The 26,493-nt window shown below is 39.1% G+C and overlaps 1 protein-coding gene across 2 annotated transcripts in view; it reads left to right on the top strand.

The window, feature by feature from the left end:
- PTPRO (protein tyrosine phosphatase receptor type O) overlaps positions 1 to 26,493 on the top strand; it is a 262,845-nt gene that overhangs the window by 164,479 nt on the left and 71,873 nt on the right. For both annotated transcript variants that reach the window (XM_065940798.1, XM_065940791.1), the window contains exons 7-12: positions 48 to 244; positions 8,798 to 8,918; positions 9,261 to 9,454; positions 10,764 to 10,875; positions 15,853 to 16,004; positions 17,512 to 17,632. In XM_065940798.1, the coding sequence (XP_065796870.1) occupies positions 48 to 244; positions 8,798 to 8,918; positions 9,261 to 9,454; positions 10,764 to 10,875; positions 15,853 to 16,004; positions 17,512 to 17,632 (897 nt within the window). The remainder of the gene's footprint in view (positions 1 to 47; positions 245 to 8,797; positions 8,919 to 9,260; positions 9,455 to 10,763; positions 10,876 to 15,852; positions 16,005 to 17,511; positions 17,633 to 26,493) is intronic.

Genomic DNA, 26,493 nt, shown 5'->3' with positions numbered 1-26,493 from the left:
AACCCACTGAGCCTGAAGCCTCCCCTGTGCTCTGATTTGACACCCAGGTCCTTCAGGAGAATGGATTGAAGAACTCACGGAGAAGCCCCAGCACGTGAGTGTCCACGTTCTAAGCTCAACCACCGCCCTGATGTCCTGGACGTCTCCCCAGGAGAACTACAATGGCACCATTGTGTCCGTGGTGTCGCTCACCTGCCAGAAGCAAAAGGAGAGCCAGAGGCTGGAGAAGCAGTACTGCACCCAGGTAAAGGGAGGAAGGGCAGTCGGGCTCACCCACCTCCTGCAGCCCAGCCTCCCAGCAGACGCAAGGGCGCCACCGTGGCCAGCAGCTGCGCCACGGTCTCCCTGGAGCATCACGGATACAGGAGCCAGGAAGTCGGTGCCCAAGGCTCTGCAATCACAGTCGCCCTCCTTTCCTCCTAGAACTACCGTCTTCCTTTTAGTTCCATTCCTCATCCAAGAACATATCCTGAGCACCTGTGACGTGCTGGGTACTGGAGGAGGTGGTGGGAATCTAGACAATGTTTATACATCCTGCTCTTGCTGAGTTTATGGCCCAGTGAGAACAATAGTAAGTATTCATGTATTACTGCAGAGTATAAGACCTCGGCTAAAAGTGAGTGATGGTAGGTCTGTATAAATTCACAGAAAGAAGAGCATGAATAAATATGGATTGGGGCAAGAGGATTTGAAAATGATCAGAAGAACTTTACCTTCTAGGGGAAGAGACAGGAAGCAGTAGGTTTAGGGGAGATTTGGTTTACTTGGTGCAGTTTTTGTATTTTTTCCATTTTTTTTTTTCTTGTTGTCTTAACTATAAAGGTAATACATGCTCACTGAAAAAAAAAAACAATTTAAAAATTTCAGGTACATAAAGTGAAAAACGATCCCCCTACTAATACAAATGAAGACTGTTAAAGGATAAATAGCAGTTAGCTGAGTGAAAGGGGTAGATGGGGCAAGTGGAGAAACCTGGGAGTCTATAATTCTGGGCGTGGCTACCAGAATGAACCACCATGCCCAGTCATCAGTTCTGAATGAAACCACCAACCTGGGCATCTAAGCAGCCTTTGCCCTCAGACGCCCTGAATACACCCATTGGAAGCCTGCCGCCCAATCCTATTTTCCTAAACCTAGTTTTATTTTTTCTTCTTTTTTTCATGAGATCAAAGAAACTGATCCTTAGTGTCTTACAAACCCAATACTTTTTAAATTGGAGTGTAACTGCTTTACAATGTTGTATTAGTTAATGCTGTACAATGAACTGAATCAGCTATATGCATGCATATATCTCCTCCTTCTTAAACCTCCCTCCACCACCTGCCCCCCTTCCACTCCTCTCCGTCATCACAGAGCATCCAGCTGAGCTCCCTGTGCCGTATAGCTGCTTCCCACTCGTTGTCTATTTAACATATGGCAGTGTATACATGTCGATGTTGTTCTCTCCATTCATCTTGTTCTCCCCACCCCATGTCCACATGTCCATTCTCTACTTCCGTTTCTCTATTCCTGACCTGCGAACAGGCTCATCTGTACCATCTCTCTAAATTCCATATATGTGCATTAGTATACATTATTTCAAACACAATCTTTTCTTGCCTAGAGGCAAAAAAAAAGTTTAATTATTAATTTGTGTGGAGTATGCTGGAAATAGAATATGCACTCAAAACAGGTGTTTGCTGTGTGGAAGCTATTTGGAGTGTTTCCATTTATTCCATGAAAATCAGGCATTTGGTGTAATTCAAAGGGTGAGAAATTTTAAATTAAGAAGAAGAATTCAGGAATCATGGCCTTTGGAGCTCTCAAAAGCTCTAGAGAGCTGAGATAAGCCCAGCATGAAGATGAGGCTACCCTCTCAGCTTGAATTAAAGAGTAAACATGCCAAACAGATTAACTAGTCATCACAGCTCACTATGCAGTTTATTAGCTTCCTTCCCTGATTGTACCCAGCATACTGACTCTTCACATTGATAGAAAATGTGTTGTGGCCCAGAACATAACTAGAACTTGACTTCTCTCAGGTATGATTTTTCTTCTTCCCTCTAATGTATAAGTTATACATCTTATACATAGAAGTGTTAGTGTCAGTCACTCAGTTCAGTTCAGTTCATTTTAGTCACTCAGTCGTGTCCGACTCTTTGTAACACCATGAATCGCAGCACGCCAGGCCTCCCTGTTCATCACCAACTGCCAGAGTTTACAACGGCCGGAGTTTACTCAAACTCATGTTCAATTGAGTCGGTGATGCCATCCAACCATCTCATCCTCTGTCATCCCCTTCTCCTCCTGCCCTCAATCTTTCCCATCATCAGGGTCTTGTCAAATGAGTCAGCTCTTTGCATCAGGTGGCCAAAGTATTGGAGTTTCAGCTTCAGCATCAGTCCTTCCAATGAACACCCAGGACTGATCTCCTTTAGGATGGACAGGTTAGATCTCCTTGCAGTCCAAGGGACTCTCAAGAGTCTTCTCCAACACCACAGTTCAAAAGCATCAATTCTCTGGCGCTCAGCCTTCTTTATAGTCCAACTCTCACATCCATACATGACTACTGGAAAAACCATAGCCTTGACTAGATGGACCTTTGTTGACAAAGTAATCTCTCTGCTTTTGAATATGCTGTCTAGGTTGGTCGTAACGTAAGCGTCTTTGAATTTCATGGTTGCAGTCACCATCTGAAGTGATTTTGGAGCCCCAAAAAATAAAGTCAACCACCGTTTCCACTGTTTCCCCATCTTTTTGCCATGAAGTGATGGGGCCAGATGCCATGATCTTTGTTTTCTGAATGTTGAACTTTAAGCCAAATTTCTCACTCTCCTCTTTCACTTTCATCAAGAGGCTCTTTAATTCTTCACTTTCTGCCATAAGGGTGGTGTCATCTGCATATCTGAGGTTATTGATATTTCTTCCTGCAGTCTTGATTCCAGCTTATGCTTCATCCAGCCCAGAATTTTCTCATGATGTACTCTGCATGTAAGTTAAATAAGCAGAGTGACAATATACAGCCTTGACGTACTCCTTTTCCTATTTGGAACCAGTCTGTTGTTCCATGTCCAGTTCTAACTATTGCTTCCTGACCTGCATACAGATTTCTCAAGAGCCAGGTCAGGTGGTCTGGTATTCCCATCTCTTTCAGAATTTTCCACAGTTTATTGTGATCCACACAGTCAAAGGCTTTGGCATAGTCAATAAAGCAGAAATAGATGTTTTTCTGGAACTCTCTTGCTTTTTCAATGACCCAGAGGATGTTGGCAATTTGATCTCTGATTCCTCTGCCTTTTCTAAAACCAGCTTAAATATCTGGAAGTTCATGGTTCACGTATTGCTGAAGGCTGGCTTGGAGAATTTTGAGCATTGCTTTGCTAGCATGTGAGATGAGTGCAATTGTGCGGTAGTTTGAGCATTCTTTGGGATTGCCTTTCTTAGGGACTGGAATGAAAACTGACCTTTTCCAGTCCTGTGGCCACTGCTGAGATTTCCAAATTTGCTGACATAATGAGTGCAGCACTTTCACAGCATCATCTTTCAGGATTTGAAATAGCTCAACTGGAATTCCATCACCTCCACTAGCTTTATTTGTAGTGACACTTCCTAAGGCCCACTTGACTTCACATTCCAGGATGTCTGGCTCTAGGTGAATGATCACACCATTGTGTTTATCTGGGTTACGAAGATCTTTTTTGTATAGTTCTTCTGTGTTTTCTTGCCACCCCTTCTTAATATCTTCTGCTTCTGTTAGGTCCATACCATTTCTGTCCTTTTTTGGGCCCATCTTTGCATGACATATTCCCTTGGTATCTCTAATTTTCTTGAAGTGATCTCTAGTCTTTCCCATTCTATTGTTTTCCTCTATTTCTTTGCATGGATCACTGAGGAAGGCTTTCTTATCTCTCCTTACTTGTCTTTGGAACTCTGCATTCAAATGGGTATATCTTTCCTTTTCTCCTGTACTTTTGGCTTCTCTTCTTTTCACAGCTATTTGTAAGGCCTCCTCAGACAGCCATTTTGCTTTTTTGCATTTCTTTTTCACGGGGATGGTCTTGTTCCCTGTCTTCTGTACAATGTCACAAACCTCTGTCCATAGTTCATCAGGCACTCTGTCTATCAGACCTAGTCCCTTAAATCTATTTCTCATTTCTCGCTCAGCTGTGTGCAACTCTTTCCAACTCCATGGACTGTAGCCCACCAAGATCCTTTGTCCAACGGGTTTCCCAGGCAAGAATACTGGAGTGGGTTGCCATTTCCTTCTCCATATACATGGAAACCAAAGGCTAAAAGTGTAGAGAGATATTGTAAATTATATATGAACCTGAAAAGTCTGGCCTAAGAGCTTGCTGACAGTGGCTTCTTTGAAATGCAAACGTGAAACTGTTGCAGATTGTAGGCAAGGAGGGAAAGCAGAGGGCAGAAACTAGACCACTGTTCTATGTGTTATCTCAGTTACCACAAGAGGATGGTGTTAGTATTACATCATTACATCATCATCATCACACACACATGTATATTTTCAAAGAAAGAAACATCAGTTCAAAAAAATCTCAAAAATTGGCCTAGAGAAGAATCCAGAATATGCTCTCACCAACACTGGTCTGACTGAGGTTATTTCTTAGAGCAATCATTATCCAAAGGGAAAGAAATTATAACATTTCTTCAGTTCTCTTTTCAGTGGTACAGTGATTATGTTGAATTGAAAAATCAAAATGCCGCTCAAAAATAAGAGTGATTCTAAAGTCAAACACAGAGGAATAATTACCCACAATGTTTTATTCTCTCACACTTTCATTCTCCCCACTTTTTCTCTGCCATCATCTCATCAACTGTACCACAGGATCACTCCTTTATCGATTACCATCATCCATGAGATTTGGTGCTAGTACCCCTGCTCTTCCCCACAGTTTCATTGATTTGTTTTCTAGGAGGTTCTGTGTAAGCTGCTAGAAATAAGAACAAATTTGATTTGAGCCTTGATTTCATGAAGCTTAGAGTCTAGCCTTTCATGTAGGTATCTTGAAGTGAAGTGAAAGTCGCTCAGTCACGTCCGACTCTTTGCAACCTCCATGGACTGTAGCCCAGGCTCATCTGTTCAAGGAATTCTCCAAGCAAGAATACCGGAGTGGGCAGCCATTCCCTTCTCCACGGGATCTTCCTGACTCAGGGATTAAACCCAAGTCTCCTGCATTGCAGGCAGATTCTTTACCATCTGAGCCACCAGGGAAGCCCCTTGGTACCTCTTAATTTGAATTTGTTCTCATTAAGTATATGTACTTCATGTCTGGTTGCTGTTTTGTGTGAGTTCATATGTGAATATTCATGAGCAAGAGAGTTTTGTAATATATCCCTGCTAACAAACACCATAGTTCTACTCACTAATAAGCCTATGTCAATATAGTGAGCATAATAAAGCCACTGCTCAGTGTCATATAAAGGACTCTCCAAAGACTCACACACAATTATGAATTTCAGAATAAAGAAGCATCATGTAATATATGGATGCATATTTGTTATCTTTCAAAGATAATAAATTTACATTTGTTATCTTTCAAAGATAATAAATTTACATTTATTATCTTTCAAAGATAATAAATTTACATTTATTATCTTTCAAAGATAATAAATTTATCTTTATTATCTTTTAAAGGCTAGATCCATTCTTTTTTCAATTTTTAAAATTTTTATCCTCACACATGGCATGTGGGATGTTAATTCTCCAAATAGGGCTCAAACCTGTGTTCCAGCAGTGGAAGCATGAAGTCTTAAGCACTAGACCACCAGCAAAGTCCCAATGTACATTTATTTTTACATGCGGTCTGCTTGGTCCATACATGTTTGGTGACAATTTACAGGAGTGTGTAATAACTAAGTGACTAAATCAGAAGAAAAGCCCAGTCAGTCTGTTAGCTTTACACATGAGGAAATGATAGAGCTAAGAGGCTGAATATTGAAGGGACCTGCCTGCAGTCACACAACTGATTAGTATCAGAGCTGAGACCCCATCTCAAGTGATTTGAGTTCCAGGAGAGAATGTTTCTTGTGCATTACAGATGATACACTAGGGGAAGTTCATCCTCACCACTCATCCTGATGGAGTCAAGAGTGTTGACTAAAAGCAGAGACTCTAGACTCAAACAGAATTGAGTTTCAGACCTGATATTAGCAGCTACCAGCTCTGAATTTCTTTCTTTCTAAGTCTTACCATCTGAATCTGTAATAGAAGGAGAAGCATCCTACCTCATAGAGCTGTAATAAAGAAAAGAGGACTTGATGCTTAATGCAATGTTTGGAACATAGTAATAGTAAGACTTTTATTATTATGCAGACCTAACTGAATACTTTTTGTGTCAAGGGAAGATGAAGAGGCTCTAGAGATTCTCCATAGAAACTGAGTAACTATAATAAGTGTACAGAAAGATGTCATGGAAAGAGGATTACATAATATATACATAAGACCATTTCTGGAGAATTTCCTTGTGGTCCAGTGGTTAGAACTCCAAGCTTCCACTGTCAGGGCCCAGGTTCAATCCCTGGTTGGGGAACTAAAATCCCGGAAGCCATGTGGTTCAGCCAAAGAAAGAGAGAAGATCGTTTCAGACTTAAAAGAACTCTCATCTAGTTTAACCTCCTTGTTTATATTTTCTATGCCCTATGGTGTATCTTTCCTCCATTTCTTCAGCTGAGAAAGGATAGGGCCAGGGCCTAGATGGAAATGCATTGGGCTGGACTAAATTCTCTGGAATGGAGACAAAGCCAGTCAGAAATGAGAGAGAGGAAGTAGTGGAATGCAAAGATGGGGTGAAAATTGGGGGAGGAGTGTGGAGTAATCCTCTACTGAATAAACATGTTATTTAGTAAGTAGAGTATTACTACTTGGGGCTTTCCAGGTGGCGCTAGTGGTAAAGAACCCGCCTGCCAATGAAGGAGAGGTAAGAGACGCAGGCTTGATGCCTTTGTTGGGAAGATCCCCTAGAGTAAGAGATGACAACCCATTCCACTATTCATGCCTGGAGAATCCCATGGACAGAGGAGCCAGGGAAGCTCTGGTCATAGGGTTGCAAAAGAGTCAGACAAGACTGAAGCGATTTAGCACTTAAGTATAGGAACATTTCCCCTGCCCACCTCCAATCCACCCCTAAGCAGGTCCAGGATAAAGAAAAAGGTATGAAGGAATAGAAGTAATGTAGGTGCCTCAGTAAATATTTTTAAAGTAGGGGGAAACTAGTATTTATATTAATAATTTGTGACTAAAGTCAAGTGCAAGGTCATTTGCCCTCTTTTCATTTTTTTAGTAGTGTGATATATATACACATTATTGGTTCTTATTTTTTTAAGGTGGTATAATTTTCCTGAGATGAATTCATTAGGATAGCATATTTAAGTGGTTATAATTCCAGGAAGTCATATGAATAATTAGAATCAACCACTGCCTAAAATATTATCAAACCAAAGAAATTTAACATCACCCTGAAACAATCTACACTCTGTGTTATTCTAGATACTCTAAATGAAAGCAAGGTTAGATTGGCAGGTATGTTCACATGTTTACAGTGGTTGTTAAGTTTAAAGGAAAAGTTTGGAGCAATATTTATGGTATAACACCTGTATAGCTCAACACTTAATTGTTTATGGATATATGTACAAGGAAGGTCTAGAAGACTGCCCGCCAAAATGTGGGAAGTGGTGAGAGGAGACCAGAAAGCCTACAGATTGACCTCATTTGCTTTTCTACAGTGTGATCAATTTTAACAATGAGCACTATTAGTTTTATCACTTCAAATGTGTTTTAAAGAAATAAAACAGTACTAGAATAAACCCCACTTGATCGTGGTGTGTGATCCATTTTATGTATTGTTGTCTTCAGTTTGCTAACATTTTGTTGAGAATTTTTGCATCTATAGTCATCAAAAATACTGGTCTGTAATTTTCTCTCTTGGTTTTGCTATCAGGGTAATGCAAGTCTTGTACAATGAATTTGAGAATGTTCTATATTCTTCAATTTTTGGAATAGTTTGAGAAGGATAGGTATTAACTTTTCTTTATATATTTGACAGAATTCCCCTTTGAAAGTCCAATTCTGGACTTTTGCTTGCTGGGAGATTTTTTTTTTTTAACTACAAATTCAGTTTCACTACTAGTGATCAGTTTGTTCTGGCTATTCTTCCTGATTCAGTCTTGGCAGGTTGTCACAGTAGCTTTGTAAAGTGCTTGCTGCTGTGTCTTGATGCTTGGCCCGTATCGTGGAGTGGAGGTCGTAATGCTAGGCTTCCAGTCCCAACACTGATCCAAATATGTGACCTTGGCTATTTTCTAGCTTTACCTTCTGGATCTACTAAATGAGAGATTGGACTAGATAATCTCTGAGGTCATTTCCATCACTATAATTAGATATTTTATGCTTCTAAGTGTTGAGAGAGTAAAGACATTCCTTCACGGGTCTTTGTGTGTAATCAGCTGACACTACAATTTAGGATGTCAGACTATCCTTAGTTTATTGCTGATTTGATTTTGGTTGGAGGTTGATGTGTCTCTAGTGTACATAATTACAATTGACATTGATGGGTATAGAGCAGTTCACAAGGCTTATTAAATCCAGCCATAGAATCTGAATGTTCTGGGTTCCCTTCAGCCTTCTCATAAACTATAAATCATCCTAATGTTGAAACTTGACCTTCCTCAGCATGAATAAAGGCTTCTGAATTTCAAAGGCATTTGTGAGTTTGCAGTGTCCCTGAATACAATGTTATCCTCTGAGTCACACGCTGAAAACCCAGTTCTAAATAGATCTTATTGGGTGTTTGGTTTAAAGGTGAACTCAAGCAAATCTATTATTGAAAATCTCGTTCCTGGTGCCCAATACCAGGTTGTGATGTACCTAAGGAAAGGCCCTTTGATTGGACCACCTTCAGATCCTGTGACATTTGCTATTGGTAAGTTGCCAGCCACAAGAAAAATACCTTTATCAGAGTACTGTTTGGAGGGGTGCCATGTCTAAGTTCGAGTCATTATCATCAGTTATGGGAGGTCCATACTTGTTCACCCAATATTCAACCTTCAGAGTAATTAATGACCACAATTGTATACCTGGTAGGTATCCTTGGCATTCATTACTTAGGAAAAAGAAAATCTCAGGCAAATATGGTCAGTTTTCAATGATTGTATCAAAAAAGTGAAATACCTAGTCAGTCAGTAAGTAGAGATGTGAAGCCATTGTTAAGATATGAAACATTCCTTCTTGACTTTCTTTTTTCACTCCCCTCCCTTCTTTCTAGTTCCAACTGGAATAAAAGACTTGATGCTGTATCCCTTGGGTCCTACAGCAGTGGTTTTGAGCTGGACCAGACCTTACTTAGGAGTGTTCAGAAAATATGTGGTCGAAATGTTTTATTTCAACCCTACAACAATGACGTCAGAATGGACAACCTACTATGAAATAGCCGCAACTGTCTCCTTAACTGCCTCAGTGGTAATTTTCCTTAACCAGCTGTCACATTTTCCTGTATCAACATGCGTTCACGTACCAAATGTGTCTGAAAAAATTATTATGTCTGTAAACTAGATCATTTGTAAACACATGCAGGTAACTTGCTACTTTCAAGTTTGGGATTGTTTTAGCTCTTAATTTTATTTTTGTATTTTGAGAGAGAGAGAAAACTGTGTGAAACTGGCTTTCACTCTTAATTGAGTGTATCTGCTAATCCCCAATTTAGTAGACCTGTCACATGCTTGCTTTCTTGGTGGCTCAGCTGGTAAAGAATCTACCTGCAATGTGGGAGACCTGTGTCGGATCCCTGGGTTAGGAAGATCCCCTGGAGGAGGGCATGGCAACCCACTCCAGTATTCTTTGCCGGGAGAATCCCCATGGACAGAGGAGCCTGGTGGGCTATAGTCCATGGGATCACAAAGGATCGGACATGACTGAGCAACTAAGCACATCGCATGCTTATTGTTTCTTTCTGCTCCTAAGACAGAAAACACGTTTTCCTTTAGTTATTCAGTAGTGAGTGGACACTGCTTAACTTGAGTGATGACTATTCTTAACATCAACAAATCAGTTAGATACCTGCAATGTCAGACCATTAGCGATGTTCTTCAAATGAGCAGGTAAAGATTGCTCTTTCTGAGACTGGAATCATTTTAGAAGTACAGGTTATCTACAAGTCACACAGAAAGCAAACAACTGTCCACTACTTACTTGACAACTCTCATGCTTGCCACCCAGTATGGACACATGCTAACAGTCCAAGATGAAAGAATGCAGAATTGTGAAAGATCACATCTTAGAAATAGGAAGATGTGTCCATCCAGTCACTTACAAATAAGTACCAGTTCACTTGTGTAATTTAAGAAACTGCAAACGAAAACCCATTTTCAAACTATCTGTATTTTCGAACAATTTTTTAAATTATGTTAAATTTACGTGCATCATTTTATTTACATCTCACTTCATTCCAAAGAGAATATTTTAATGGAAAATGTGAGAAGTACAAAATCAACTGTAGACAGTCAGGTTCCTCTGTCCATGGGATTTTCCCAGGCAGCAATACTGGAATGGGTTGCCGTTTCCTTCTCCAGAGGATCGTCCCAAACCAGGGATTGAAGCCACATTTCCCACATTGACAGACGGACTCTTTACCACTGAGCCATAGGGAGGCCTCCCAAAGGCACAGAAAGGAAATTAAAAATTACTCATTTTCTCATAGCCTAAGAGAAATATATAACTATTCCAAAAATATGATTTTCCTTCTGGGTCTTTTTCTTCTTGCTTTTTTTAGAGGATAGCGAATCTGTTGCCAGCATGGTACTACAACTTTCGAGTTACCATGGTAACATGGGGAGACCCGGAACTCAGCTGCTGTGACAGCTCCACTATAAGCTTCATAACAGGTGAGTGTGTGGGAAGTGGTCCCATGAGAACAGATCCCTATTTTGAGGAAGTTCTGAAGGGGCTCATCTCCAGAAAATGCCAGTCCTTTACCCAGGACCGAATGAACATCACTTTCATGGAATATGATATGCTTGATTCTGAAAGTTCATGATTTGTTTAAATGCTAGCCTTTAAAAATTAAGATACAATTTTTACTCTGAGTTACTGTCCTTGATTTCTTTTTATCCTGAGTCACTGCCCTTGATTTATGCACCACTGTTTGGAATTGATTAGAATCGAGATGTAACAGGCAGAGCTTTCAACTTCACACCACACTCAATTGATTTTATCCATTTGATAATTGTATTTGCTAGAGTGCCTCCATTTCCTTATTAATTAAGCCATTTGTAAAGTCACAGGCTGACTGCGGTATTGTCCATGGCAGGAATTAAAACAGGCTTGCAGACTTGTAGACTTGGGTGTGAGTCACAACTTTGCTGCTTTCTACCTGTAAACTCCAGCAATTTTTCTAAGCCTCAGGTTTTTTCAGTTGTAAAATAAGGACAATAATAGTATCTATTATCTGTTACTATTATGTATTATTACATCCCAATTAAATAAACTATTTAGCAAAATACATGGCCCAGACTTAAAGGACTTACAATACTATTAGTGACGGATCCTCAGAACCTTAAATTATGTATTAATGGTTCACTATCACATGGCAGAGAGAGCAGAGGTGGGCGGAGGTAGCAATAGAGAAGAAATTCAGCTAAGAACAGTAACCCTCGTTGTCTGAACTCAGATTGTTCAAGAACTTTTGATGGGACTGCAAAGCTCTCATTAGAGTTATACTGAGAAAAGAAAAATATTGTTTAGATGAAGAATAACTTTGTAAAAATATTTCCCTCACTGGACAGCTAGTTTTATAGGCTTGAGATGTATCAATTAAAAAACAATGGAAAGATAGTAATCTTGTGGATTCTTATACAGTTAACCTACACAGTTCACTGCTTTTCTTTACTGACTGATGTCTGGTACTTCCTTTGTTCCAGATGTTAATGGTAATATTAGAGTAGAAAAGTGAAAGGCCACCATAAAAAGAGAAAATGCCAATTATTTGACAAGCCCTGTGTTAGGCTTTTTGACTGCATCAATAATCACATACTTAATTATAATTAAACTTCACTGTGTCAGTAATTCATACACTTAACTTGATTGAGATGAGTGGTCTGAGAATGCTTTTTCCTTGTCAGAAGGATCAGCTGTCTAGAAAAAGCCCAGACTTCACATCTGATCACTTACTGAGCAGATCTGACCTTGCTAATTTCCAGCTATAGAACTTTGAACAAATTAACTTAAGGATCCAGAATTTCTATTTTCTCACTGGTAAGACTGAAAATACTGCCTAACAGGTGGCTAATTGGACAAAACTAATTGTCTTAGAACTCACTGCAGTGGCGGGAGTCTACCTGGACAGGGTCTCTGTGGTGTCTCCCAGGGGTGACATCAGATATGAAGTAGTAATAGGATTTGGAGTTCTGGACCCAGGTGGTTTAGGTGTGCCTTTGAAAGCTGGGAACCACCTGAGAATAGGCAGAATTCATGAGATAACTGTTTAGGTGGACAAAGTAAGTCTGCATACATAGACTTTGGTTAGTAAGCAAGCTACTTGCCTAGGTAAGCAGTCTGTTGTCTCCAGTGAATTGATCTTTGGGAATTTCTGATTTTTTCCTGGGATCAACTGCTAAGTCATGCTGACACTGGCAGTCCACAGTCTTACCTGAGCATATTGACACATATGGCCTCAATTTCCATATCTATAAAATGAGCATAAGGATTTCCCTAGTGGTCCAGTGGCTAAGACTCCTTTGTTCCCAATGCAGGGAATTCAGGTTGCATCCCTGGTCAGGGAACGAGATCCCACATGCCCCAACTAAAGATCCTGCATGCTGCAATGAAGATTGAAGATCCCACATGCTGCATTTGAGACCCAAGGCAGTCAAATAAACAAATAATTTTTAAATGGGCATAATAATATCTCACAGGGTAGTGTGAGAATTAGATCATTTAATCTAAATTGTTATTAAAACATATATGGTACCTGAGCTTTATTTTTATAACTTTATCTAAAACTATTTGAAATTTTAGCCTTTTTAGCGGCAAGGGGAGCTTTCTTCCCTCATTTCAATTTTAAAGCAAATAAAGATCTGATACTTCGCGTTCATATACTTTTTAATCGTAATCCAAATTGACAAATTGTGTAGTATAAAAGGAAATAGGAATAAAATACTTGAATAAGGTCTGATTTATTAGGCCCTCAAGTCTATAATCTGTCAGGCAACTTGTCTGCAAGTCAAGTTCATAATTATACTAGTGTACCAAGTAATGTTTAATAAACAAATAGTGACATCTGGTGGTCTTTCAGCAATACACTGGATCTGAAAGCAACAACGAGAAGGAGAATGATCTGGTACTTGGTACTTGTAATGGGGAGATGTATACTTCTGGCTTTGTAATTTTATTTTTTTAACTCTTTATTTTGTATTGGGGTAGAGCCAATTAACAATGTTGTGATAGTTTCAAGTGAACAGCAAAGGAACTCAGCCATACTTGTACATATATCCATTCTCCACCCAAACTCCCCTCCTTTCCAGGTGGCTACATAACGTTGAGCAGAGTTCCATGTTCTGTACATCAGGTCCTTGTCCGTTGTCTATTTTAAGAATAGCACTGTGTGCATGTTCATCCCAAACTCCCTGTAATTTTATTTTTTTTCCATTTATTTTTATTAGTTGGAGGCTAATTACTTTACAATATTGTAGTGGTTTTTGCCATACATTGACATGAATCAGCCCATGGATTTACATGTATTCCCCATCCCGATCCCCCCTCCCACTTCCCTCCCCATCCCATCCCTCTGGGTCTTCCCAGTGCACCAGCCCTGAGCACTTGTCTCATGCATCCAACCTGGGCTGGTGATCTGTTTCACCCTTGATCCCTATAATTTTAAATACGTTTCTTCTGTTCACTCAAATTAGAACATGAGAATATACCCTTTGAAGAAGCATAAGAATAGGTACTTGTAAATAGGGAAGTATGTAGAAATATGTTAAGAAGCCAGGGTTATTATGCATTGTTAAAATTTTCTGCACTATGATATGGGTTTGTGCTACTTGTTATAGATATTGTTGACAATTTAAAATTTTCATTGTCAAACATATAGAAGTGCTGTTCATACACAACATGAAACAGATGTATTTTTTACTCTGTTAAAATCTCTTCAGTGGATAGTTATTTCTGAAACATAGATACGAAAGTTCATTATCTATATTAGTGCCTGTTGAAAAAATAAGTCTTTTTTTTCAGTTATGATTTATGATTTTATTTGTTTATTTTTTGCTGTCCTGGGTCTCTGCTGCTGCATGCAGGCTTTCTTAGTTGCAGTGTGTGGGCTCACTTGTGGATCATGCGTTCTAGGTGCATGGGCTTACTTGCTCCCCAGCATGTGGGATCTTCCTGGACTGGGGATCAAACTCATGTTTCCTGCATTAGTAGGTGGATTCTTTACCACTGAGCCACCAGGGAAGCCCCAAAATAAGTCTTTTTGATGTGTAGAAATTCTCCTCCAACCATTAGTTGATTTGGAGCTGAATCTTGCAAAGAACACTTGCTTGGCTATCTTCAAGATCACATGGAATTTAAATTCAACTGTGTATGTGTTTGTTGAAATCTTCACAATTATCATTTACTCTTAAAAATAATTAAAGTATGCTTTCAGAACTTATGTATTACAAAACTTGTGATGAACTCTCATCCCCAACTGGAATTCTTAAAAATTTGAATGTGTAAGCTTATAAAATAAATTAACAAACTTGGTGTTAGAATTTAGCTTTGAAGCATGATTTTCAAAATCCCTTCCTTCCTTTCTTTAATACTTGCTTCAGCAACTTTATTTAGAGCCCTACCTTCCACAAAGCACCAGGCTGCACACGGTCAATGCCATTGACTTGTTATCGTATGGACATATTATTTATTTTTCTGTTGCTTTATTCATTGATCCTACTGTCAATCCTGTAAACTTCTTTGCTGCCACAATAAAAAAGATTTGTTTTTACAGGACCCCAGAGTTTTCAGTACTGCTTGGAAAATAAGTTCACCAGTGCCTAAAAATATTAATTTATTGACACGGCAACAAATTAAATGAACAACTTAATTAACAAACAAGTTAATGTTTTAGTAATCTTATAACTGAAATTTTTGTAAAAAATCGTGTTCTCCTCATGCATAGTTGAGTCTGGCTGTCTTGGGTCTGAGCCACCCAAGGTAACATCCCACAGAACAACTGCCCACCTCACACCACCCAACTTCACTATATTACAGACTTGTCCACGAGTCCCTAGGACTATCATGCTTGCTGTTGTGCATGCATGCTAAGCCACTTCAGTTGCGTTCTAACTCTTTGCAATGCTATGGACTGTAGCCCGCCTAGTTCCTTTGTCTATGGGATTCTTCAGGCAAGAATACTGGAGTGGGTTGCTATGATCTCCTCCAGAAGACCTTCCTGCCCCAGGAATCAAACTGCCATCTCCTATGTCTCCTGCATTGGCGGTGGGTTCTTTACACTAGTGCCACTTGGGAAGTCCATCATGAGGTGTGAATTTTAATTCTTTAAACTCTGTATAGAGTTGGGTTTCCCTGGTGGCTCGGACGGTAAAGAATCTGCCTATAATATGGGAGACCTGGATTTGATCCCTCTGGGGATCCCTTTGGGAAGATACCCTGGAGGAGGGCATGGCAACCCACTTCAGTATCATTGCCTGGAGAATCCCCATAGATGGAGGAGCCTGGCGGGCTGCAGTCCCTAGAGTCACAAAGAGTTGGACACGACTGAATAACTAAGCACAGGCTCTGTATGGGATTTCACGTTCTGTTGATAAGTTCTTTAATTACTAGGAGTCTACTAAATTACAGTGTGTTTCTTCCCTCCACTGTAGCCCCAGTTGCTCCAGAAATCACGTCTGTGGAATATTTCAACAGTCTGCTGTACATCAGTTGGACCTACGGGGATGACACCACAGACCTCTCCCATTCTAGGATGCTCCACTGGATGGTTGTTGCAGAAGGAAAGAAGAAAATTAAAAAGAGTGTATGTTTCTTGGAGTCCCAGTATTGGGCACCTGATCTTTATTTGCATATGCTATTGAAAATCATGAAGCAAACATTTACTGAGACATTAAACAAGTGTTTGCACGCCAGTTAGCACTGTTTATGGTTCTGGGGATTGTGTGTGTGTGTGTGTGTGTGTGTGTGTGTGTGTGCATGCACACGTACGCATGTGCATGCTCAGTTGTGTCCAACTCTTGCAACCCCAAAGACTGCAGCCCGCCTGGCTCCTCTGTCTGTGGAATTTTCCGGGCAAGAATACTGGAGTGGGTTGCCATTTCCTCCCTAGAGGATCTTAGAATCCACTCTCTCTTGAGCCTCCTGTATTGGCAGGCAGGTTTTTTTTTTTTTTTTTTTTTTTTTTTTTTTTTTCATTTATTTTTATTAGTTGGAGGCTAATTGCTTTACAATATTGTCGTGGTTTTTGCCATACATTGACATGAATTACCATGAGCACCACCTGAGAAGCCTCTCTGGAGATAGGATAGTGAACAAAAATTGAAGGCCTTCTTTCACAGAGCTTACCTTTTAATTTTTAATAGTTGTAATTGTTGTAATTGATTTCACCTATATTTAAAATTACAATTTGAACTTTTTCTGCTTAATACCAAACATTTTCAAGAAAAGCACAATATTTTCACTTTTTTCTTCGTATGTCCCTAACACCCTCAATATTTGGAGACTTTGGAAGTATTGATTTCTCTCCTGGTTTGTTACGCTTTTTGACATTGTATTAGTTAGGGTACCAACTAAATAATTGAAATTTAAAAATTGTTTTAAGATTGTTGTTTAAAAAAAAATCAACATCTATATCTCTCTCAAGGTGCCCAGGACTTAAAGGGCACCTCTGCCATGAGAGATTATTCAAGAGTCCAGATTCGTTCTATTTTGCTGCTATACGCATCTACCACTGCGTATAGTCATCACCTGCATAGGTTAGCTCGGCTCACCGTTACAGCCACATTCCAGCCTGCAGGAAGGGAAAAAGAGAAGATGCGGAGGTCCAGCACTTAACAGGTGTGAACAAAACTCTAAGTTGACCATGGGACTTCCTCTTACAATCCATTGATTGGAATGAGTCACATGGTCCCCACTACCAATATTAGAAACCAGGAAATGTAGTCTTTAGTTAAGAGGCCAGGTGTCTGTGGATAGGGCTAAGTTTCTTTTGAGCTTCTCAGCGTGGGCTGAACAATGTTCCTATTTTTGCAACCCAGCAATTGCTTTTTCTAAAATTTGCTGTGAATGCAAGAGGGACAAAAAAAAAAATCATAGTAATACCTACTCCAAACAAAGGAATTAATCACAAAAAAGTTCTGATCTGTGTTGTGTTTATTTAGAGCTGCCTTGTATTTGGCTCAGTTGAGGAATTTGTATCATTTTCAGAGGAAATAGCATATCCATAAGGTTTAGTCAGCTGTAGACTGCAGCACAGAACCGTGATGGGATGTCTGTGATAGCCCTACAGCTTGATTTTGGTGATCTTGCAGGTAACGCGCAATGTCATGACTGCAGTTCTCAGCCTGCCTCCTGGAGATATCTACAATCTCTCGGTAACTGCTTGCACCGAGAGAGGAAGTAACACCTCCATGCTCCGTCTTGTCAAACTAGGTAAGAGGAGAATTTGTGTGTGTGCAAATAATCATGCTGGAGGACTAGTGTTTGTATCTCTTGGTTTAGCATGGTCTTCTCAATTCAAAGAAATGGAAAAAACTGGTTCAGTGCCTTTTATAAATGCAAAAAAGACTTTACACTATCAAAAAAGTACATTCAACATGTACTGTTGAGGACAGTGTCTACTATATTGGGAGAAGGGAGTCCATTGTTCATAGTAAGATTAGAAGAACCACAGACTCAGGATTTTACAGATGGAAGGACCTTAGCTATTATCTAGTGCGATATTCTCAACCCTATCAGATACTATTTCCCTTTTACATAAATAAAGCTGAACTTCGTAGATAAAATAATCCACATATTGATCTTTCAAATTTGATGTAGCATCCTAATTCTAAAATAAAATCAAGATAAAAGGACAATAATTTATATTAAAAAAAATAACATGGATTCCCTGTGTAGGTCTTCAGGTACAGCTTTTCACTCTTCTAAAAGTCATAATGGGACTACCTGATGACTACCTACAATGAAAATGAATAAATATGAGTTTGTAAGAAGTAACAGGAACTGTAGTTCTTCCATACAAGAAGGATAAAAATAAAGGATGAACAAATTCATAATAACTCATTTATTACTATTAATTAAATATAAATAACTGTCAAAAAATAAAAAAAATAAAAATAAATAACTGTCAAGCTTAAATGCAGTTAGGCCCTAGAATAAAAACTAGAGTTAGGAGAAATATTAAGAGAGTAGATATATTTGCTTATGGTGAAAGAAAGTGGAAATAGAGTGAGGATAACATGCTAAGAAAAATGATGAGCTGTAAGGTAAAATGAGGAAAATATATTCTTACAAATGAGCTGGAACTTATTGCGTGGTGTTAAAATAATTATATTATGAAAAGCAACTGGGAAGTGACACTATGTAATGCAAAACACATCTTCTACATTCAACAATATCATATGTTAAAATATTTAGTTTCTCGTACTTAAAGGGACCTCAGAGATGATATCCTATAATTGCAAAAGAGAACATATTGGCAAAAAGTTGGGTGGTAGACTTCTTGGGCAGTATCAGTTTAAGGATGATAACCCCAAAATAAATGCACATCAATATGCAATTTTTACAGCCAAGACCTCATCATTTTAATGGTTGAAAATAAAGTCTATACGTGACTAGACATCATGAAATCATTTCATGATCCATAAAAATATTGAATAATTACATTGTATACTTAAAACGAATGCAATATTGTGTATCAAGTATAATTCAATAAAAAATAAACTTACATATAGAGTGGCAATAAAAATATTTTCAAAACACTTAGTGCAACTTACTGACATCATTGTTTCAGATGTCTGCTAGCTCGTACTCTGTACCTGAGTCTGTCCATAAAAGTCTCAGTCTCTGTTATTACTATGTTCATGTGTACTGCTATAGGTGAGGAATGAACCAGGGTGATTTATTAGCAGCTTAAATCCCAGGAGCAGTAGTGCTGCCAGTGATGCCTTAGAAACTCTTGGAAAATCTGAAACAAAACAGAGCACAATGTTTTCTCAGATTATCCACTAGTTGCATTTCTCTATAATTCAATGCACAAGACATTAAGTTTTAAATCTTTTTTGTCTCCTATTTGCCGTGATAAAAGCTGAACTCTTGCACTGAAAACATTTAGAATTAAATAGATAGTTGAAAATGCATGATGTACTAATTAGACAATATGGGCAGTAAATTATTGAGTAGTTTTTCAGTATCATTTTAAAAAATTTATTGAAGTACAGTGGATTAACATTGTTGTGTTAGTTTCAGGTGTCTTGCTAAGTGATTCAGGTATACATATACACATTTTCATTCTTTTTCAGATTCTTTATCCATATAGGTTATTAAGAATATTGAGTAGACTTTTCTGTGCTATACAGTAGGTCCTTGTTGGTTATTTATCTTATATATAGCAAAGTGTGTTTGTTAATTCTAAGCTCCTAACTTATCCCTCCCCTTCCCCATATTTTCCTTTCAGTAACTATAGCTTTGTTTTCTAAAACCATGAGTATGTTTCTGTTTTTCAAATAAGTTCATTTATATCATTTTTAAATTCAATTCCACCTATAAGTGATATCATATGATTTGTCTTTCTCTGCCTGACTTACTTCAATTAGAATGATAATTTTTTCCAATATTAATTGTGTGATAATGTACTTGTAATTATGTTTATAATGAATTTATTCTGGTCGCAAAATTAGACGTTTGTGTGAAATGTGGGTCATGGCACAATTTTTCTCTTCGAAACTTTCTTGATCATAGAAAGACATCTAGAATTTCTGAGCCCTGCCCACAGAAGTCTGATTGACTTTGTGGCTTTGTGATCCTTTCTGACTGCTAAAAACATTTCTGCAAATTTCCAAGCACCCTCAAGGGGGCTCTACTGCTCCTATCAAGACTCATGAGTTAAGTTAAATCTTTCTTGCACTGCCCACAATCTACTCCTCCCTAGCAGTCTAGACTTGAATTTCAGGAATGTGGAGATCACCAGTTTCCAACACTAGATGATCTATTTATTAAGAAAAAAATCATCTGCTTAGCAATTCCAACCATTATCTCTTATTTTTAAAAAATTTAATTTATTCATTTTAATTGGAGGCTAATTACTTTACAATATTGTGGTGGTTTTTGCCATACATCGACATGAATCAGCCACAGGTGCACATGTGTTCCGAAACCCCCCTCCCACCTCCCTCCCCATCCCATCCCTCTGGGTTGTCCCAGTGCACAGGCCCTGAATGCCCTTCTTTAATCATTGAACTTGGAGTGGTCATCTGTTTCACATATGGTAATATACATGTTTCAATGCTATTCTCTCAAATCATCCCACCCTCGCCTTCTCCCACAGAGTCCAAAAGTCTATTCTTGACATCTGTGTCTCTTTTGCTGTCTTACATATGATTTTCGTCTTCTGTATGAATGTTAGTTCACAGTTTGCTCCCAGGTAACTGGAATCACTTGAAGACTCTGCCTGTGTTCCCCAAGGCCTTGTCTTCCCAAGCTTCTAGATGCTTTCTCCAATTCGTTTGGTATGTTGGTCTCCCTTGAGGTGCAAGTTCAGGGTGGTCTTACCAAAGTAGCATTCAGTGGCCTATTGCATGTTTTGCTGTCATTTTTATGTGACATTATGAATGATCTATGAAGTCTCAGGAATATGGGGTAAAGTCATAAACTGGAACAATTACACTCACACAAATAGGAGTGGGACAAGAAACTGACTTTGTTTCCCAAACTTACCATTGGGTTTTGAGCCTCCACATCTCTCCATTAATGGACAGGATTGCCTCCACCAATTTAGGAAGTTCCTTTAAATGTTTCAAGTAGGGAAGCAAGTTCCGACAGCAATTATTTCTAGTGAATCATTGCCCTTAGAATCAATCAGCTTTTCCATGTTGATATCTTAATATCAGATAGAATATTGCCTCGATCTTGTTCCTCTCCAAAGCAAGACAATCTTTATATAACGTATCTGTCCTCAGCCTTTTCTTTTCTGGAAACAAAATAGCATAATTTTTATCCATTTGTTTAAAGGTCTGTTTCCATTCTGCTTATCACATTATTGTATTTTATAAGCTGTTTCAATTTTCTATAACACAATGCCTTCTCTGCTGTAGATACTTAATAGGTATTTGTTGAATGAAAATGAAACTACAGACCTCAAAGTTGAAATTAGTATTTTAGTTAATACTTAACCAAAACAAGTTTCATCTTTCAGAGAAGTGAAATATTTTGCTTTAGTATTAATTGACTTGCAAGTTTTTTTTTCATAAAATATTCATTCTTGCCATCTGAGGAAAGAAAACATTCTATCAGTGATTCCAGAACAATATAAATTAATTCAAGATGGTACACTATCAAAATTATTCAATTATTATGTCATCAATGGACATCCAGGAGAAGACAATACTGCTAATGGTGCTATTTACAAGGCTTTGAGCCAGTCATCCCATTATGAATTTTAGGTTGCCAAGAGTTTCATGGTAGTACAATGGTAAATGATGAAAGTTCCCTTTGGTAGTCAACACAACTGTCAATCAAATCTACATTAAGACTTGTCATTTTACAAGTACTCACTGGTCTGCATGCAATCGTGGCTTCAACCAGCAACCAGTCATAAATTCTAGTCTTGGTGAATCCACCTGGAATTCTGGTGAAACGTTAGGCGGATTTGTAAGTTTACATCAGACAATCAGTTTTCCAACTGAAAAAAAAAAAGGAAAAGAAGGAAGGAAGGTGTGAGGGAAAGAATTAAGAATGAAAACAAAATAAGAATGAGATTCATAAAATAGATCTATGGTAATGTTGCAGAAAGGGGGACCTGAAAGTGGGCCCGAGAGTGGGCTCTTGTTTAACACTTGGAAATGAATTGTCCGAGGAGACATACATGCTGACAAAGCAAGAGATTTTATTGGGAATGGGTGCCCAGGCCATTAGCAATAGAGTAAGGGAAACCAGGAGAACTTCTCTGCCTTTATGGTGATGGGGTTAGTTTCTGGGTTGTCTCTGGGCAATCGTTCTGACTCAGGATTCTTCTTGATGGCACACAGATTGCTCAATCAAGATGAATTCCAGCGAGAAGGATCCTGGGAGGCTAGTGGGACATTTGGACTGAAATCTCTCTCCTTTCGACCTTTCCTGAATTCTTCCAGTTGGTGGTAACTTGTTAGTTCCATGTTCCTCACCAGGACCTTCTGTTGTAAGATAACTCATGCAAGTGGTTACTATGGTACCTGGCCACGGTGGGTGGTCTCAGTCAGTGGTTCCTCAACAGTAATAGCATATCCATTCACTAATTTATTTAACAAATATGTGCTGAGAGACTTCTAAGCACTGTTCAGATGCCAGACTTCTTACATGTGTGTGCTCACTTGTGTCCGACTCTTTGCACCCCCCCTGGACTCTAGCCCACCAGGCCCCTCTGTCCATGAGCTTCTCTAGGCAAAAATACTGGAGTGGGCTGCCATTCCCTCCTCCCAGCATCTTCCCATTCAAACCCAGGTCTCCCACATTGCAGGCAGATATTCTCTACCTTCTGAACCACCAGGGAAGAACATTAAAATAGGGTAGCACAATACAGATGGCTTTCCAGTAAAAGATTTCTCTGAAGAAGCAATAAGAAGAGATCTGAATAACAGGAAAGGACCAGCCATGAAAAGGTTGGGCAAGAGCACCTGGGCAGAAAGAATCAGGAGAATTCACATTATATAGGATTACAAGGCTTGGAGTTGAGATTTTATTTTCAGGTTACATACTTGAAGTCATTTAGAGAATGAAACAAATAATCTGACTTTTATTTAAAACAATCCTTCTGGTTGATCAAGGCAGAAAGGATTTGGGGGTCAAAAATAAAGGTAGGGAACCAATTAAGGGGTTAGTCATCATTTGCCTTAAAAACAGCATTCTAATTCAAATAAATGCCATGGGAAATGATGGTGACTTTGACCAAAATGGTAGCAAGGAGATGGAGAGAAGTGGGCAGAATTCAGGAACTGTTTTGGAGGTTGTGTCCACAAAACTTTCTGATGAGAGAAACAGAAATTAAGAATGGTTCCTAGACTTTGCTCTTGAGCAACTAGGGTAGGGTAGGGCAATTTATTGAGATTGAAAGGACTAGAAAAACAAGAAGCGGAGTCACCTGGATGTAAGCTGAGAGTCAAGGATTCTTCAGACATAAAAAATCAAAAGTGCAATTGTCGAGGAAAGAGACTATTGATATGTATCGTTAGTGTTAGTCACTCAGTCGTGTCTGACTCTTTGTGACCCCATGGACTGTAGCCTGCCTTGCTCCTCTGGCCATGGAATTCTCCAGGCAAGAATACTGGAGTGGGTTGCCGTTTCCTCCTCCAAGAGATCTTCCCGACCCATGGCTCAAAACTGGATCTACCACATTGCAAATTCTTTACCATCTGAATCACCAGGGAAGTCCATTGATATATGTGTCTGGAGGTCAGGGAGGGATTCTAGGCTGGAAATATAAATTTGGGAGTGACTGAATAATTAGATACTAATTAAAAATAGAGAAAAAGAGCTCTGGTCTAGGCAAGAAGAAGTACTCCAGCATTTAGTGATTGAGTAGAGGAAGGGGAGACAGCAAGAGAAACCTGGAAGGAACAGGTAATAAACTCAGAGAAAGGCAAAAAACTGTATGTACACCAACCTGGTAAGAAGTCTGCTTTATCCCGCCTACAGACCTGTTCAGACGGGTTCAAGATAAGCACTCAGATAACCTTAGCTGTGGAAGAGATTTGGGAACAATTCAGTGTCATATCCTCCCTTGGGCAAGCTGAAATCTAGAGAAATCTGACCCACATTACACACTGTTGAGCCTGAATCTAGAAATAGTGCTTTTTAATGCATCTGTTGCTTATGTCTTCCTGGATTGAGGGTGGATTATTTCTAAAACTTCATGTTTCTATGAACACATTTAACAGATCAGGGAAGAGCCTCACGCCCATTCCTGTGGCTTTCTGTTCCTGTTTGGGAATTTGAGCATTGTGAAATTGGCTTGATTTCCTTAGTCTCAGTCATGAAAGTTTTTATATTGATTAGAAATCTTTAAAATGTAATTTGACTATGGACACAGATATTGGGAATTGGAAGGGATATTTGAATCTTCTCTTTTCTCCTATCTTTCTCTCTCTCTCTCACACACACACATCAAATTTCAGTAGATTGCAAATAATTATATCCATTTTGATGAAATGTAATTTCTGACTTTATAAAAACCCATCCATTGCAAGGTACTGGCCTTTTGGGTCTCATTCTTAGTTGAAAAAATGTGTTTAATTCTTGTGTTGAAGTCACTGAGTTTACAATTTTGGAAATAGTTACTTAGATAAATGCAGTTCTTATTTTTGGTAATAAATGAGTGAAGTGCTGTGAGTCACAGCCAACTGATGTCTAAAGTACCCCTCCCAGGCCGCCCATTCCTTTCTGTGAATCCTCTTCCAGAAAGTGACTAACTTGTTATCCCCCACCAAAACAAATAAGCAGAAACGAGTTAAACAAGAGGATAAATACATCTGTGTCAATGCAGCACAGAGAGAGGACAGGAAAATGGATGAATGAATGGATTGAAGGGAAGAAGGAAATGAGAAAGGAAAGAAAGTATGCCTATTATTTATATATATATATACATAGAGACAGATATTTTTATTTCGGTTTCCCTGGTGGCTCAGAAGGAAAAGACTCTGCCGGCAATGGAGGAGACCTGGGTTCAATCCCAACTCAGGACGATCCCCTGGAGAAGGAAATGACAACCCACTCCAGTTTTCTTGCCTGGGAAATCCCCTGGATAGAGAAGCCTGGTGGACTACAGTTCATAGGGTCACAAAGATTCGGACACAGCTGAGCAACTAACACTTTAGGTAGTTATTCTATTAACTTGGGGTAATCGTATGACTGTGGTGGCTGGCACAAAATTTATCAAGTAGAACATATATATATACAACCACCAGTCAATTAGAAGCTAATAAAATAACTAGGGTACTCTACTTTTAAAAAATTAATTTATTCTATCAACCAATCTGTACTTAACATTTATTGTGTGCTACACACTAATCTAGGTGCTCATCATACAGAAATGAACAAAGTTGACAAAAATGTCTACCCTCATTCTCATGGAGAAAAAGAAATGATCAAATAAGCATAAGGATGTCAAGTGGTGATGAGTTTTACGGAGAAAAATGAAGCAGGAAATGAGAAAGGAAAGGAAAGGAAAGTTCTGGGCGGCTGCAGGAATGGAGATAGAGTAAGCTTTACAGTGAAGATGCTATTTCAGACAGATCCTGAGGGAGCTGAGGGAGGGAGCCGAGCAGGTAACTGGCAGCAACGTAGGGAGGGAGGAAGGACGGTCGTTCAGGATGGGGCATACATGTACACCTATGGCTGACTCATGTTGATGTAATGAAAAATCCTTCACAGTATTGTAAAGTAACTATCCTCCAGTTAAAATAAATTAATTTTTTTAAAAAGAAAAAGAATACTCTGTAAGTGGAATTATACAATATGTAACTTATCAGGAATTTTTTGTTCACTTGGCATGATTTTCTGGCATAAGATTCATCCAAGCTGTTGCATGTATCAATTGTCATGCCTTTTTTAGTGCTGTGTAGCAGTCTGTAATGTGGCTATACCATAGCTTACTTAATCACTTATCCACTGAAAGCCATCTGGATTGTTTCTAGTTTGGGATTATTACAAATAAAGCTGTTATGAACATTCGTGTAAAAAAAAAGTCAGCAATGTGCCTGACAAGTTCAAGGAAAAGTCAGGAAGGCAGTATGGCTGAGATGGAACGAATGAGAAGGAAGAAGGGTAGCAAGGGAGCAAATCATGCAGGGTTTTTGTCTCATATTTTTTCTCTGGCTGCTCTGGGTCTTAGTTGCTGCATGCAGGCTTTCTCTAGATGCAAAGAGTAGGGGGCTACTCATTGCTGTGGTGCATAGGTTTCTTATTGTCACCTGGAAAGCTGAGAAAATGGGCAGTAGTTAATGATAAAAGGATCCAGTTGTATTTGTTTACCTGGTTTTCGTTTTATTTTTCCTTCCCTTTAAGTGGGTGGAAACACCTTGTCTTTGAGCTAATCAGAATGATTCAACAGAGCAGGGGAAATGATGATGAAGGATAGTTAGAGGTGAGATTTGTTGGGGTGATGTCTTTAATTGGGCCAAAGGATTTGGGACCCAGGGTGCCAGTGGGGGGGATGGCCTTAGGCTGGGTGGATCTGTAGTAAGGCAACAAATCACAGTGTGTTATGACAGGCCGTTATGGGGGTGTGTGAGTAAATGGAACTGATAGAGGAAGTTTGTAACAGT

Source organism: Muntiacus reevesi, chromosome 1 (genome assembly GCF_963930625.1).
Source record: "Muntiacus reevesi chromosome 1, mMunRee1.1, whole genome shotgun sequence".
NCBI classification, from domain to species: domain Eukaryota; kingdom Metazoa; phylum Chordata; class Mammalia; order Artiodactyla; family Cervidae; genus Muntiacus; species Muntiacus reevesi.
This window is presented reverse-complemented; position numbering and strand designations above follow the sequence as displayed.